The sequence below is a fragment of the Salvelinus fontinalis genome, chromosome 1 (genome assembly GCF_029448725.1).
Source record: "Salvelinus fontinalis isolate EN_2023a chromosome 1, ASM2944872v1, whole genome shotgun sequence".
NCBI classification, from domain to species: domain Eukaryota; kingdom Metazoa; phylum Chordata; class Actinopteri; order Salmoniformes; family Salmonidae; genus Salvelinus; species Salvelinus fontinalis.
The window spans coordinates 69,009,909-69,026,701 of record NC_074665.1 but is presented as its reverse complement, the minus strand read 5'-3'; the positions used below and the strand labels follow the sequence as shown (position 1 = coordinate 69,026,701).

General features: G+C 47.2%; 1 protein-coding gene across 1 annotated transcript in view; it reads right to left on the bottom strand.

The window, feature by feature from the left end:
* Positions 1-16,793, bottom strand: part of ankfn1 (ankyrin repeat and fibronectin type III domain containing 1) — a 232,680-nt gene that overhangs the window by 24,048 nt on the left and 191,839 nt on the right. Inside the window, exons 15-21 of the mRNA XM_055931431.1 lie at positions 16,374-16,473; positions 16,122-16,254; positions 15,791-15,907; positions 15,458-15,673; positions 14,493-14,659; positions 3,425-3,599; positions 828-996 (exon numbers count right to left, since the gene is read on the bottom strand). Of these exons, the coding sequence (XP_055787406.1) occupies positions 828-996; positions 3,425-3,599; positions 14,493-14,659; positions 15,458-15,673; positions 15,791-15,907; positions 16,122-16,254; positions 16,374-16,473 (1,077 nt within the window). The remainder of the gene's footprint in view (positions 1-827; positions 997-3,424; positions 3,600-14,492; positions 14,660-15,457; positions 15,674-15,790; positions 15,908-16,121; positions 16,255-16,373; positions 16,474-16,793) is intronic.

The window sequence follows — 16,793 nt, the reverse complement described above, 5'->3', positions numbered from 1 at the left end:
ACAGGTGACAGCTGATCATAGCTTTCACCTGGATTCACCTGGTCAGTCCATGTCATGGAAAGAGCAGGTGTTCTTAATGAACTTCTTCATATTCGCACAGAAGTGGATTAAAGAGACAAATATACATCAGAAAATACAATATATAGACTAATTAACTTCTTATACGCACGGAAGTGGACTGGCGAGATTGTTATAATTGGGTTATTAAATCCTTGTTATGCATTTTATTCTGCATTTGTAAACAGAGCACCCTTGTAAAATACATCGGTCTCAATGGGACTTGCCTGAAAAAATAAAGGTTTGATCAAATAAATAACTATATCAGAATACATGTTAACAGCATATAACAAGTGTATAACAGGTGTATAACAAGACATTTTGTGATTGATGAACGTGTCTTTGTATTCACAGCACTACTAATCTCTGGGGCTAGTCACTCTGAGAAGGGGTCAAAGGTCAGATCAGCATGGCGCTGCTCTGGAGCCCTCAGAGAGACTGATTTAATGTGTGGCCCTAGGGACCAGAGGAAAAGAGAGGGATCTTCAATCACTGAACTAACACAGAGAGAGAGAGAAACAGAGCGAGAGAAAGAACGCAAGAGAGAGAGAGAGAAGAACAGAGGCTAACAGAGAGAAGGAGAGGGAGGGAGAGAGGAACAGAAAGCGAGAAAGAGAGAGAAAGAGAAAAAATTATCTCTCACTCATTCAAGGGAGCGTGAGGGAGAAAGAGAGAGAGATGTACATAGGGATAGAGGGAAAGATGAGAGAAAATAGATGTTCCAACAAGATGAGGGGCTTAACAGAAGGCAGTGGTCAGTGTAGACGTACCCAGCTCAAACATTTGTAGAGGGAGGTTGAGAAAGCCGGAGTGGGGGGTGTAGGGGTTGCTCTGTCCGGGAGCGGTACACACATCGTCAGCTGCCGGCAGCAGCAGCAGAAAGGAAACATTATGACCCAGCTCCAACACCTCGTGAGTGTAGATACGGAAGTGCTTGGCCTGCAACCAGACATGAACACAGTAAGAATATGAACAGGGGCAAAGACGCACACACACACACCCACGCGCACATGTGCACACAGGCAAGCACACAGGCAGGGACACACACATTCACTAAGGCACAAACGACATGGCATGACTCATCGAACCCACATTCCAACTCGTCCCTCTAAGTGTGATAGACATTCTGTCTGTCCAGTTCTTTTTAGAAAATAAACAACATAATGTTGTGTTCTTCAGGAATGTCAGTATCAGAGTGCTGAGGCTAGCTATGTGGTGGTGCCTCCGTCTGAAAAATGACACCCTATTGACACCCACTACTTGTAAACAGGGCCCATAGGGCTCTATATAGGAAATAGGGTGTCATTTTTCTGACGTAGACACCACCACATAGCTAGCCTCAGCACTCTGATACTGACATTCCTGAAGAACACAACATTGTTTATTTTTCGCTACACCCGCAATAACATCTGCTAAACACATGTATGTGACCAATACATTTGATTTGATGACACTCAGGGAGATGGATGGCTTTCAGAGCCCAGCTGATTTGTGTTGTAAAACAACTCTGAGTAAAGAGAGGAGTGTTCAGAGGTAGAGAGAAGATAAAAGATAAAACAGAAACTATAAACTTAATAGAGAGGCTAACGTCAGGACCATCAACCATCCAATATGGCTCCTGTCAGAGAAGGACCTGATGAGAGATGGGTTTTATGTGCCTGGCACAGAGCTACTGTAGAGACAGATTGCTGTGTGTGTGTATACAGTGGGGAGAACAAGTATTTGGTACACTGCCTGATTTTGCAGGTTTTCCTACTTATAAAGCATGTAGAGGTCTGTCATTTTTATCATAGGTACACTTCGACTGTGAGAGACGGAATCTAAAACAAAAATTCAGAAAATCACATTGTGTGATTTTTAAGTAATTAATTTGCATTTTATTGCATGACATAAGTATTTGATCACCTACCAACCAGTAAGAATTCCGGCTCTCACAGACCTGTTCGTTTTTTCTTTAAGAAGCCCTCCGGTTCTCCACTCATTACCTGTATTAACCGTACCTGTTTGAACTCGTTACCTGTATAAAAAGACAGCTGTCCACACACTCAATCAAACAGACTCCAACCTCTCCACAATGGCCAAGACCAGAGAGCTGTGTAAGGACATCAGGGATAGAATTGTAGACCTTCACAAGGTTGGGATGGGCTACAGGACAATAGGCAAGCAGCTTGGTGAGAAGGCAACAACTGTTGGCGCAATTATTAGAAAATGAAAGAAGTTGAAGATGACGGTCAATCATCCTCGGTCTGGGGCTCCATGCAAGATCTCACCTCGTGGGACATCAATGATCATAAGGAAGGTGAGGGATCAGCCCAGAACTACACGGCAGGACCTGGTCAATGACCTGAAGAGAGCTGGGTCCACAGTCTCAAAGAAAACCATTAGTAACACACTACGCCGTCATGGATTAAAATCCTGCAGCGCATGCAAAGTCCCCCTGCTCAAGCCAGCGCATGTCCAGGCCCGTCTGAAGTTTGCCAATGACCATCTGGATGATCCAGAGGAGGAATGGGAGAAGGTCACGTGGTCTGATGAGACAAAAATAGAGTTTTTTGGTCTAAACTCCACTCACCGTGTTTGGAGGAAGAAGAAGGATGAGTACAACCCCAAGAACACCATCCCAACCGTGAAGCATGGCGGTGGAAACATCATTCTTTGGGGATGCTTTTCTGCAAAGGGGACAGGACGACTGCACCGTATTGAGGGGAGGATGGATGGGGCCATGTATCGCGAGATCTTGGCCAACAACCTCCTTCCCTCAGTAAGAGCATTGAAGATGGGTCGTGGCTGGGTCTTCCAGCATGACAACGACCCGAAACACACAGCCAGGGCAACTAAGGAGTGGCTCCGTAAGAAGCATCTCAAGGTCCTGGAGTGGCCTAGCCAGTGTCCAGACCTGAACCCAATAGAAAATCTTTGGAGGGAGCTGAAAGTCCGTATTGCCCAGCGACAGCCCCGAAACCTGAAGGACCTGGAGAAGGTCTGTATGGAGGAGTGGGCCAAAATCCCTGCTGCAGTGTGTGCAAACCTGGTCAAGAACTACAGGAAACGTATGCTCTCTGTAATTGCAAACAAAGGTTTCTGTACCAAATATTAAGTTCTGCTTTTCTGATGTATCAAATACTTATGTCATGCAATAAAATGCAAATTAATTACTTAAAAATCATACAATGTGATTTTCTGGATTTTTAGATTCCGTCTCTCACAGCTGAAGTGTACCTATGGTAAGAATTACAGACCTCGACATGTTTTGTAAGTAGGAAAACCTGCAAAATCGGCAGTGTATCAAATACTTGTTCTCCCCACTGTATATACGTGCATTCCTGTGAGTGTGTGTGTGTGTGTGTGTGTGTGTGTGTGTGTGTACCTGGTGCAGAGGTAGGTTGATGAGTTTGAGCAGGGCCTTGAGGGAAGTCTGTAGCTCGTAGTAGAGGAGCGGTGTGTTACTGTCTGTCGTTTGATTTGCTCCCTCTCTCTCTCCTGCCGTTCTCTCCTCTCCATCCTCTAGGGTTGACAGTCTCTGCAGCCAGTCCCACTCCTCCCTGAGAGAGAAAGAAGAGAAACACCTAATGTAAGCAGGAATACGTTCATAGGTTCCAAGTTGTTGTGATGGCTCTGTGTCGGAGCATAGCACTGAGCAGCGGAATAGTAACAGAGTAATGGGCTGTGACTGAAGGCTGATGCTGCCGAAAACATTACGATGCACCAATAGAGTATCACTATGTCCATCGGTCTGTTTATGTGTGTGTTTGTGGATCGTTGTTTTTCTCCAGGGAATTTCTCTGTATGTGGGCTCTCCCTCGGACCCCCACTGTGCTCTGTGGTGCAGTCTGTGGAAAGACCTAGTAAATCCCATCTTCCACTGCCCCTGGACGTGTGTGTGTGTATACTTCCTTGCCAGCAACAGTGAGTGTATGTCTGCCTGTCTATATTCCTCTTTACCTGAAACTTATAGTGTGTGTGTGTGTATGTGTGAAGTCCTCTTCCAAAGTGCGAGTGTGTGTGTAACTGGCCCAGTGGGTGTATATACTGTATAATACTCCCTGTGTCAAGCTAACCACTGAGGTCACCTCTACCACCTCAGACCAATGTCAACAAACAACTCATTTACACAACTAACACAAACACACGCACCAACGCACAGAGAACACACACACCCACACCTACACACACCCATACACATCTGTTTCACCTGTAGAGAGAAACTCAACACCTCTCACTTCTATTCCCTTAGAACTTTCTCTCCTCCCCTCATCCCTCTCTTTCTCTCCTCCCCTCATCCCTCTCTCTCCTCTCACCCGTCTCTTTCTCTCCCCTCATCCCTCTCTCTCCTCTCACCCGTCTCTTTCTCTCCCCTCGTCCCTCTCCATATCTCCTCTCCCCTCGTCTCTCTCTTTCTCTCATCATCTCTCTTTCTCTCATCATCTCTCTTTTTCTCCTCAACTGACCATGGGCACAACACTCTCCAGTTTCTCTACATCCATCAACAGCCAAAGCTCCCAAGTATTTCCATGATTTGTAGATGAAAATACATGAGGCTTTGGCACAGTGTCTGTAGCATAATATTATACTGTCAGATCCAAATACACACTGCTGCCCGTCTAGTGTCTGCCTCTCTGTCTCACACACTAACACGAGGGAGGGATAGTGAGAGACAGTGAAATAGAGAGAAGAGTAAACAGACAGAAAGAGAGAGAGAAAGAGGGATGAGAGAGAAGAAAGTCTGTCTGACTGCAGTGTTTTCTTGAGATGAAGGGGAAAAACGCAGTTCAATGTTTCCCTTTGTTTCTCACTTCCCACTGTAACTAGGACCGCAGCACAGCTAACTAGGACCTCAGCACAGCTGACTAGGACCTCAGCACAGCTGACTAGGACCGCAGCACAGCTGACTAGGACCTCAGCACAGCTGACTAGGACCTCAGCACAGCTAACTAGGACCGCAGCACAGCTGACTAGGACCGCAGCAGGGCTAACTAGGACCGCAGCACAGCTGACTAGGACCGCAGCACAGCTGACTAGGACCGCAGCACAGCTGACTAGGACCGCAGCACAGCTGACTAGGACCGCAGCACAGCTGACTAGGACCTCAGCACAGCTGACTAGGACCGCAGCAGGGCTAACTAGGACCGCAGCACAGCTGACTAGGACCGCAGCACAGCTGACTAGGACCGCAGCACAGCTGACTAGGACCGCAGCACAGCTGACTAGGACCGTAGCACAGCTGACTAGGACCGCAGCACAGCTGACTAGGACCGCAGCAGGGCTAACTAGGACCGCAGCACAGCTAAGTAGGACCGCAGCACAGCTAAGTAGGACCGCAGCAGGGCTAACTAGGACCGTAGCACGGCTAACTAGGACCGTAGCACAGCTAAGTAGGACCGCAGCACAGCTAAGTAGGACCGCAGCAGGGCTAACTAGGACCGTAGCACGGCTAACTAGGACCGTAGCACAGCTAAGTAGGACCGCAGCACAGCTGACTAGGACCGCAGCAGGGCTAACTAGGACCGCAGCACAGCTGACTAGGACCGCAGCAGGGCTAACTAGGACCGCAGCACAGCTGACTAGGACCGCAGCACAGCTGACTAGGACCGCAGCAGGGCTAACTAGGACCGCAGCACAGCTGACTAGGACCGCAGCACAGCTGACTAGGACCGCAGCACAGCTGACTAGGACCGCAGCACAGCTGACTAGGACCGCAGCACAGCTGACTAGGACCGCAGCACAGCTGACTAGGACCGCAGCACAGCTGACTAGGACCGCAGCACAGCTGACTAGGACCGCAGCACAGCTGACTAGGACCGCAGCACGGCTAACTAGGACCGTAGCACAGCTGACTAGGACCGCAGCACAGCTGACTAGGACCGCAGCACAGCTGACTAGGACCGCAGCACAGCTGACTAGGACCGCAGCACAGCTGACTAGGACCGCAGCACAGCTGACTAGGACCGCAGCACAGCTGACTAGGACCGCAGCACAGCTGACTAGGACCGCAGCCAGCACCGGTAACTAGGTCCACAGCACAGCTAACTAGGACCACAGCCCAGCTAACTAGTACGCAGCACAGGTAACTAGGACCGCAGCACAGCTAACTAGGACCGCAGTACAGCAAACTAGGACCGCAGCACAGGTGACTAGGACCGTAGCACAGGTGACTAGGACCGCTGTTATAACAGCCAGCATCAGTCAGCTGATTCTAGCCATCCTTTATGGCTAGTTCTAGTCGGGCAGCTTAGTCTCATATTCAGAGGACCCCCACTTTTGTTTGTGTCTTATTGGTCAAGGTCACGCCAAATACTTATCACCACATCTCATTCAGCCTATCAGCAGCCTTGATTCCCGGGACTTCTGTTTCCGTTAGTCTGTGACACCAGCACACTGTGTGGTCAGAAATGTGCTTTCCCCATCCCGATGAGCACTTCCTGTAAAGGAGTGCGTAACTAGCTGCAGGGAAGTCAGGCGCAGGAGAGCGGAAATGCGTAGCAAACAGAGCCCTTTATTGAGGCGAACAAAACACGGCACTCAGAAAACTAAACACACACAGGTTACAATAACCCGGAGCAAACCAGCCTGGAGTACACATACATTTACACACAACAATTCCACACACAGACATGGGGGAAACAGAGGGTTATATGCAAGACAAGTAAGGAGGGAATGCAAACCAAGTGTGCGGGAAAACAGGACAAATGGAAAATAAAAGGTGGATCGGCAATGGCTAGAAGACCGGTGACGTCGACCGCCGAACGCCGCCCGAACAAGGAGAGGGACCGACCTCGGCGGAAGTCGTGACACTTCCAAAGTTTTGTGGTCTATTGTGTATAATTATCGTGCGTTGAGCTTTTGAGCTAGCTCGCACTCCCGCTAGTACTACCGTTAGCATTTTGCATTGGAATGCATGAACATTTTAGTATGACTGTAAGTGATTAGCCGTTTATTAGCATTGCTCATTTATGGTGATGTGCTATTTCCTATTCTATACAGTACCAGTCAAAAGTTTGGACACACCTACTCATTCAAAGGTTTTTCTTTATTTGTACTATTTTCTACATTGTAGAATAATAGTGAACACATCAAAACTATGAAATAACACATATGGAATCATGTAGTAACCAAAAAAAAAAAGTGTTAAATCAAAAAATATTTTATATTTGAGACTCTTCAAAGTAGCCACCCTTTGCTTTGATGACAGCTTTGCAAACTCTTGGCATTCTCTCAACCAGCTTCGTGAAGTAGTAACCTGGAATGCATTTCAATGAACAGGTGTGCCTTGTTAAAAGTGAATTTGTGGAATTTATTTATTTTCTAATTGCAATTGAGCCAATCAGTTGTGTTGTGACAAGGTAGGGGTGGTATACAGAATATAGCCCAATTTGTTAAAAGACCAAGTCCATATTATGGCAAGAACAGCTCAAATAAGCAAAGAGAGTCATTACTTTAAGACATGAAGATCAGTCAATCCGGAACATTTCAAGAACTTTGAAAGTGTCTTCAAGTGCAGTCGCAAAAAACATCAAGCGCTATGATGAAACTGGGTCTCATGAGGACCACCACAGGAATGGAAGACCCAGAGTTACCTCTGCTGCAGAGGATAAGTTCATTAGAGTTACCAGCCTCAGAAATTGGCAAATAACTGCACCTCAGATTGCAGCCCAAATAAATGCTTCACAGAGTTCAAGTAACAGAGACAACTCAATATCAACTGTTCAGCGGAGACTTCGTGAATGAGGCCTTCGTGGTCGAATTGCTGCAAAGAAACCACTACTAAAGGACACCAATAAGAAGAAGAGACTTGCTTGGGCCAAGAAACACGAGCAATGGAAATCTGTCCTTTGGTTTGATGAGTCCAAATTTGCGATTTTTGGCTCCAACCGCTGTGTCTTAGTGAGATGCAGAGTAGATGAACGGATGATCTCTGCATGTGTGGTTCCCACTGTGAAGGTGTGATGGTGCTTTGCTGGTGACTCTGTCAGTTATTTATTTAGAATTCAAGGCACACTTAACCTGCATGGCTACCACAGCATTCTGCAGTGATACACCATCCCATCTGGTTTGCGCTTAGTGGGACTATAATTTGTTTTTCAACAGGACAATGACCCAACACACGTCCAGGCTGTGTAAGGGCTATTTGACCAAGAAGGAGTGATGGAGTACTGCATCAGATGATCTAGCCTCCACAATCACCTGACCTCAACTCAACTGAGATGGTTTGGGATGAGTTGGACCGCAGAGTGAAGGAAAAGCAGCCAACAAGTGATTAGTAAATGTGGGAACTCCTTCAAGACTATTGGAAAAACATACCTTATGAAGCTGGTTGAGAAAATGCCAAGCTGTCATCAAGGCAAAGGGTGGCTACTTTGAATAATCTAAAATATATTTTGATTTGTTTAACCCTTCTTGGTTACTACATGATTCCATATGTATTATTTCATAGTTTAGATGTCTTCACGATTATTCTACAATGTGGAAAATAGTTAAAATAAAGAAAAACCCTTGAATGAGTAAGGGATGTCCAAACTTTTGACTGGTACTGTATATGACTCACACTCATTGTAAATATATTCTGTATACATTTCATCATTACTCGTATGTTTATTTGAGCACATTTGCCTGAGTTTCATGTGTACAAGTTCAAAAGGCTGTTTAGCCTCTTGCCATGTGACTAGGCCTTATGCTTTCTGTAGTGTATAGCCCTTGCTGTTATTACTTACCTGTGCTGGCTTATACAGCCATGTCATTCATATTAAAGCAGTGCCATAGCCTAAGTTTTCATTCTCCTCTTTCCTTTCAGAACCACATAGTTAATGTCAGTTCTCACTGGACATAATTATCAGTTATCTGAACCATGAGAGGTCAGATGTGTGCTTGATGTGTGAATGTGGACATCTTCTTCCATTAAACTCCCCTAACCTGGACATCCGCCTCATCCTTGTTCTGACCGGGCATTCTGTAGTGGTTGTTACCGGCCTTAAGCCAGCACCTAAGATTTCTTATTACATTCATGGTCCTTCGATTCTCCACAACCCTACCCCTAGGATTCTCCACAACCCTACCCCTAGGATTCTCCACAACCCTACCCCTAGGGTCTCCACAACCCTACCCCTAGGGTCTCCACAACCCTACCCCTAGGGTCTCCACAACCCTACTCCGCTAGCTGACTAGCGTCCAGGAACTCCGCTAGCTGACTAGCGTCCAGGAACTCCGCTAGCTGACTAGCGTCCAGGAACTCCGCTAGCTGACTAGCGTCCAGGAACTCCGCTAGCTGACTAGCGTCCAGGAACTCCGCTAGCTGTAGCCAAGGAGCATTGCACACATACTTCAACCTATTCCTCCCAGCCCCATAGAAATCAGATCTGATAGTACTCAAACACACACACGCCAGCATGCGTACGCACACACAAACACACACACTCACGGCCTCAGAGTCAATGTAACATAATACTCTAGGTAGATTAGCGGGGAGTGTCCCAGTAGAGAATGTGTGTAATGCGGTGAATGTTAGCTGACAACATCAGAGGTGTAAACAGCGAGTTGGCATTCCTCTCAGTCAGGGATCATCAACTAGGTTCAGCCGCGGGCCGATTTTTTCTTGAGCGGATGGTCAAGGGGCCAGAACATAATTACAAATAATTTGTAGACCGCAAATTGACTGCAAGAAGCCCAAACAGATATAATATGTTTGACTAAAACATTAATAATTTCAAACCTTGCTTACATTTGTATGAAATCCCGTGTCTCTCTATTAGGCGTGGGAATACTTGAGAACAGATGTTAAATTAAAATCACTTAGAGCTGAATTCCTGGTGTTTTTACAGTCTTATTTTTTTGCTCAGAAGACTTGGGGGGACAAATAAAAACACCTGCGGGCCAAATTCGGCCGTGGGCCACCAGTTGGGGAACCCTGCTCTAAGTTAATGATCTAACAAAAACTGTTATGGTGCCAAGTCCTAGACCTAATACCACCTAGAAAACAGACAGACTCTAATACCACCTAGAAAACAGACAGACTCTAATACCACCTAGAAAACCGACAGACCCTAATACTACCTACAGTATACACAGCCAAACAGACTATAATACTACCTACAGTATACACATCCAGACAGACTATAATACTACCTACAGTATACACAGCCAGACAGACTATAATACTTCCTACAGTATACACAGCCAGACAGACTATAATACTACCTACAGTATACACAGCCAGACAGACCCTAATACTATCTACAGTATACACAGCCAGACAGACTCTAATACTACCTACAGTATACACAGCCAGACAGACTCTAATACTTCCTACAGTATACACAGCCAGACAGACTCTAATACTTCCTACAGTATACACAGCCAGACAGACTCTAATACTTCCTACAGTATACACAGCCAGACAGACCCTAATACTCCCTACAGTATACACAGCCAGACAGACTCTAATACTTCCTACAGTATACACAGCCAGACAGACTCTAATACTTCCTACAGTATACACAGCCAGACAGACAATCTAAAAACAGACCTGTAGTTACTCAGCATAGAGTTCTCATTCTCAAATGTTGTTTATTGATTCGGGCCGGGACGGTCTTGAGCTTGTGTCTGTGCACCTTTTAGCTTACTACAGCTCTCTCAGTCGCAGCAGCTGCAGCCACTAGCGGCACCAGGATTCCAATATTGGCTGGGCCAGAGACATCTGTTGGCATGATGAAATGTATATTTCTGATTATTGAAATGCTTCAAATTGTGATAGGAATAGGCTGGAGTGTACTCGGGAGCATGATGTCCCCAAGACGATGACAGGCAGCGCATCTCAGTATCAGAAGAAGCCCATATTTCAATGGCAGATACATCCTAACAAAATAAACCCTATGACTGTTCTGCTAATGCACCTTACTGGACCTTTTAAACTATCGAAAGTAGACCCGTAACTGATTCAAATGTTTCCTTAATCAAACATACATTTAAAACAAAGGGCTTTTTAGAGATTATTCAAATGGATGTTTGGTGTTTGGCAGACAAGCAAGTTATTTATTGTTTAATTATTCAAGGCTACCTTTGTTATTTCATTTAAAAATAAAATGCTTGATTGTATTTAAAGGCATTAACAACTCGTATGCTGTGTACTGACATTAATTTATGATTGATTATATCGAAGTAGGCTAAGTGACATTAAGACCTAAAAACCAGGACGTGCTTTCACAGCTCTCTGGTGGATAGATTATATAAGGCTACTACGTGAGTCAAGTGCAAAATAATACACTTGATTTAGGATACATCTTGGCATGCTAAATGTTTCTGATCAGTGATTGATGAGCAAACAAATAAATGAGCTACCACCTCCACTTGCCCAGCCAGAGATCAATCAACCAAATATACAGGCAGAGATTCAGTGAAAATCACATTGACTGATTATCAAACAAGTTACAGGCTTTTGGTCGGGAGTAGGTTATGTGAGTGAAGCACTCACCTCAACTTAGCAAACATTTTCCCAGCCTAATTGTTACCAAATATCCAAACCGGGATTCAGTTAAAACAAAAATCTAACATTAATTGATTTATCTAGACCTTTCCCCCACGCTTGTCTCAAAGCAGCATGATGGCGCTGTCCCAATCAAAACGGTGCTGAAATTATCATATAGGTGACCACACACTACCATTGCTTTAAATTAGCGACTTAGGGAATTTCAGTATAAGCAAGAATTTGATACATGCCTTTAATTGCATTAGCCTACTTTATTCAAATATTTTTGTCATTCAGTTGATCATAACTAAGGTGAGTTTCCTCGTCTCCTCACTCCGCTGCCGCCTGCATCCACCCCAAGGGCTGTTTCCTCGTCTCCTCACTCCGCTGCTGCCTGCATCCACCCCAAGGACTGTTTCCTCGTCTCCTCACTCCGTTGCTGCCTCCATCCACTCCAAGGACTGTTTCCTCGTCTCCTCACTCCGTTGCTGCCTCCATCCACCCCAAGGGCTGTTTCCTCGTCTCCTCACTCCGTTGCTGCCTCCATCCACCCCAAGGACTGTTTCCTCGTCTCCTCACTCCGTTGCTGCCTCCATCCACCCCAAGGGCTGTTTCCTCGTCTCCTCACTCCGTTGCTGCCTCCATCCACTCCAAGGACTGTTTCCTCGTCTCCTCACTCCGCCTGCATCCACCCCAAGGACTGTTTCCTCGTCTCCTCACTCCGCTGCTGCCTGCATCCACCCCAAGGACTGTTTCCTCGTCTCCTCACTCCGCTGCCGCCTGCATCCACCCCAAGGGCTGTTTCCTCGTCTCCTCACTCCGCTGCCGCCTGCATCCACCCCAAGGGCTGTTTCCTCGTCTTCTCACTCCGCTGCCGCCTGCATCCACCCCAAGGGCTGTTTCCTCGTCTCCTCACTCCGCCTGCATCCACCCCAAGGACTGTTTCCTCGTCTCCTCACTCCGCTGCCGCCTGCATCCACCCCAAGGGCTGTTTCCTCGTCTCCTCACTCCGCCTGCATCCACCCCAAGGGCTGTTTCCTCGTCTCCTCACTCCGCCTGCATCCACCCCAAGGGCTGTTTCCTCGTCTCCTCACTCCGCTGCCGCCTGCATCCACCCCAAGGGCTGTTTCCTCGTCTTCTCACTCCGCTGCCGCCTGCATCCACCCCAAGGGCTGTTTCCTCGTCTCCTCACTCCGCCTGCATCCACCCCAAGGGCTGTTTCCTCGTCTCCTCACTCCGCCTGCATCCACCCCAAGGGCTGTTTCCTCGTCTCCTCACTCCGCCTGCATCCACCCCAAGGGCTGTTTCCTCGTCTCCTCACTCCGCTGCTGCCTCCATCCACTCCAAGGACTGTTTCCTCGTCTCCTCACTCCGCTGCTGCCTCCATCCACTCCAAGGACTGTTTCCTCGTCTCCTCACTCCGCCTGCATCCACCCCAAGGACTGTTTCCTCGTCTCCTCACTCCGCTGCCGCCTGCATCCACCCCAAGGGCTGTTTCCTCGTCTCCTCACTCCGCTGCTGCCTGCATCCACCCCAAGGACTGTTTCCTCGTCTCCTCACTCCGCTGCTGCCTGCATCCACCCCAAGGGCTGTTTCCTCGTCTCCTCACTCCGCTGCTGCCTGCATCCACCCCAAGGGCTGTTTCCTCGTCTCCTCACTCCGCTGCTGCCTGCATCCACCCCATGGACTCTTTCCTCGTCTCCTCACTCCGCTGCCGCCTGCATCCACCCCAAGGACTGTTTCCTCGTCTCCTCACTCCGCTGCCGCCTGCATCCACCCCAAGGACTGTTTCCTCCTCTCCTCACTCCGCTGCTGCCTGCATCCACCCCAAGGGCTGTTTCCTCGTCTTCTCACTCCGCTGCCGCCTGCATCCACCCCAAGGACTGTTTCCTCGTCTTCTCACTCCGCTGCCGCCTGCATCCACCCCAAGGACTGTTTCCTCGTCTCCTCACTTCGCTGCTGCCTGCATCCACCCCAAGGGCTGTTTCCTCGTCTTCTCACTCCGCTGCATACACCCCAAGGACTGTTTCCTCGTCTTCTCACTCCGCTGCCGCCTGCATCCACCCCAAGGGCTGTTTCCTCGTCTCCTCACTCCGCTGCTGCCTCCATCCACCCCAAGGGCTGTTTCCTCGTCTCCTCACTCCGCCTGCATCCACCCCAAGGGCTGTTTCCTCGTCTCCTCACTCCGCTGCTGCCTGCATCCACCCCAAGGACTGTTTCCTTGTCTTCTCACTCCGCTGCCGCCTGCATCCACCCCAAGGGCTGTTTCCTCGTCTTCTCACTCCGCTGCCGCCTGCATCCACCCCAAGGACTGTTTCCTTGTCTTCTCACTCCGCTGCCGCCTGCATCCACCCCAAGGGCTGTTTCCTCGTCTTCTCACTCCGCTGCCGCCTGCATCCACCGCAAGGACTGTTTCCTCGTCTCCTCACTCCGCTGCCGCCTGCATCCACCCCAAGGACTGTTTCCTCGTCTTCTCACTCCGCTGCCGCCTGCATCCACCCCAAGGACTGTTTCCTCGTCTTCTCACTCCGCTGGCGCCTGCATACACCGCATTGCTCTCAATACGAGTTTAAATCAATATACTGTTTTCTAGTAATATGGCTTTTATTTCAGGTTCGGGCTAATTTAATTTCTGTGATGTCGGTCCGAGCCTGGGCTCGGGCTTCAGCTCACCATGCTTAGGTTGGACCGGGCTAGAATTTTGAGGTGTATATGAGGCCTGGAACCATGTTGCAACACTATGATGGAGGAGCGTTCCAAAATCAACCTGTCTTGAAGTGACGCTCAACATGTTTCATGGAGGGAGTTCATTGCAGCCTTAAACTGATGTCACATGAAGTAATCTGGATGCAATTTTGGTTGCTTGCTACAAAGTTGCATCTTGGTTGCTGTGTGTGTCACCCCCTACAAATCCAAAGGTAATGTAAAGGTAAGAGTAAGTAAGACAGTAAGTATACATCCAGCTGTGGTGAGTCCTTACCTGGAGACATTGGCGTTGTCTCGTACCCGCGCGTGGCACAGCATGTTGGGCATCCTCTGTGGCACCAGCACCCTGATCTGGTCTACAGAGCTGCTGAGCTTCAGGTAGCCCAGGTACAGACCTGGGACCAGGCGATGCTGGCTACGCCTCTGGTAGGCCAAGATGTCCTGGGGAGGGAGGGAGGGAAAGAGAGACAGAGAGAGAGAAAGAGAGAGAGAAAAAGGGGAGAGAGAATATACAGGGTCAGTGGGTGAATGTGTGTGCGTATGTGTGTGGTACCTGTATAGTGATGAGCAGTATGTCCAGTGCATAGGGTCATAATCAATTATTTATATATACACTAGATGACTGACAGGGGGCGCTGTAATGAAGCCATCTTGGCACTCCCCCACCATGTATAAAAAATTTTGGAAGCTAAAGAAATGCATTAATTAATGTCTACATTTGCTTTTGCCACGTTTATTTTATTATAGACATCTCAATGCATACTTTAAAATGATATGTGAGATAAACATGTTCCTTAAGGTATACATTTTTGAACGTTCTAATGTTACTGTCCCCACTACAACAAAAAATACTTAAATATATGTAATTTTGTCCATGAAATATTTATTGAAATACTGTAGAATTCCATTCATTCCTATGGAGGACTGCTTCTTCTGGCGAGTGCCAATATGGCCGACCGGTGGCTTCAAACCCTCTCATTCAGGGTTTATATACATCATTGGTTATAATATATGCTACTTAGCAGACACTTTTATCCAAAGAGACTTAAAGTTATGTGTGCATAAGTATGGGTGATACCTGGAATCAAACCTACTATACTGACGTAGCAAGTGCCATGCTGTACCAACTGAGCTACACTATGACCACTATGATATGGTTATGTTATGGTGGGGTTATAGTAGAGTTATGTTAAGGTTATGGTAGGGTTGTGGTAATGTTATGGTAAAGCTATCTTCTACCTGTATGGTTATTAGCAGTATGTCCAGTGCGTAGGGTTCCTCAGGTGTGGACAGACTCTTCCTCTGGCTCTGTAGCTTGGACACCTGCATCCACTTCCCATTGAAGAAGGAGTACTGGCTCTCCATGTCCCTGATCGTCAATAGCAATACATTACCATGACGATCCTTGATGGGCTCGTAGTGGACACGCCCCAGGTTGTGTGTGCCTAACAGATTCTGAGAATGACATCAGTTGATTAACCAATCAATGAATACACCAATAAATCCTTATATCTGTATGTTTGCCTATCTATTCATCTCTCACTCACATACCACACACATACACAAGTGTACCTGTAGTTGCCCGGCGGCAGACAGCATCTTCTGTCTGGCCTGTAGAGTGGAGGAGGAGGACATGGAGACAGACATACTCTGTCTCAGCCACCGCACATCCTCCCACATACATGACAACTACAGAGAGAGGGAGGGGATATAGAGAGAGAGGAGAGAGAGAGAGAGACTGCACCATGAAGATAATCTAGAAAAGGTATCATGGTACATACATTTTTACTCTGCTAAGTATAAAGTGAAATGCAGAATCCTGCTTGATGCAATTTAGTCATACAAAAACTCTATTCAATGTGGCCACTGTTCTTGATATAATGTACTACATTACCCACAATACCTTAGTGAACCAGAGGAAGTCCTGCATGAGAGAGCTGCCGTAGGAGTCATCCACCTCCACTATAGGGATTTGGTCCTCTGTGGTCACCAGAACACTGTCTTTGTGGTAAAACACTGCCGCCAGGTAAACCCCCCTATAAAACCAGCACAATGGAACAGTCCAGCTCAGTTACACAATGGCGAGTCTCCAATTTGAACAGTCCATGATGTACATCCAGGTGGTGTAATTTACACAAAAACACTACTAGCTCACCTTTTGAGTGTCTTCACGAACTTGTTTGAAGAGTTAAACAGGTGCTTGAGACTTCTGGAGACGGACTGCTTACGGCTTGGGTTCTGGAGCTTTGATGTGTCTGAGAGTAGGAGAGGAGACAGGATGAGGAAGAAGAGAAACTGATTACTTGTCTTCATAGTAAAGAAGACATTTAACCTCTTATTTGTTGGTCTCATTACTTCTGCTGTTTTGAACATGAACTAGTGTCTGTATATGTCTGTTTGTGCTCTGATTTGAAATACTCAAATGCTTTCAGAATGTAAATGCTGTCATAGTAGTGTCTATAAAGCCAGGCCTGGCCTGGGTGTTATTGTGTTATAATATCTTGGTGTTTTGTGTGTTTTTCAGTATTGTAATGCTGTTATTCCCTATATGTTGTTCGCTATTCAAATGCTGTTA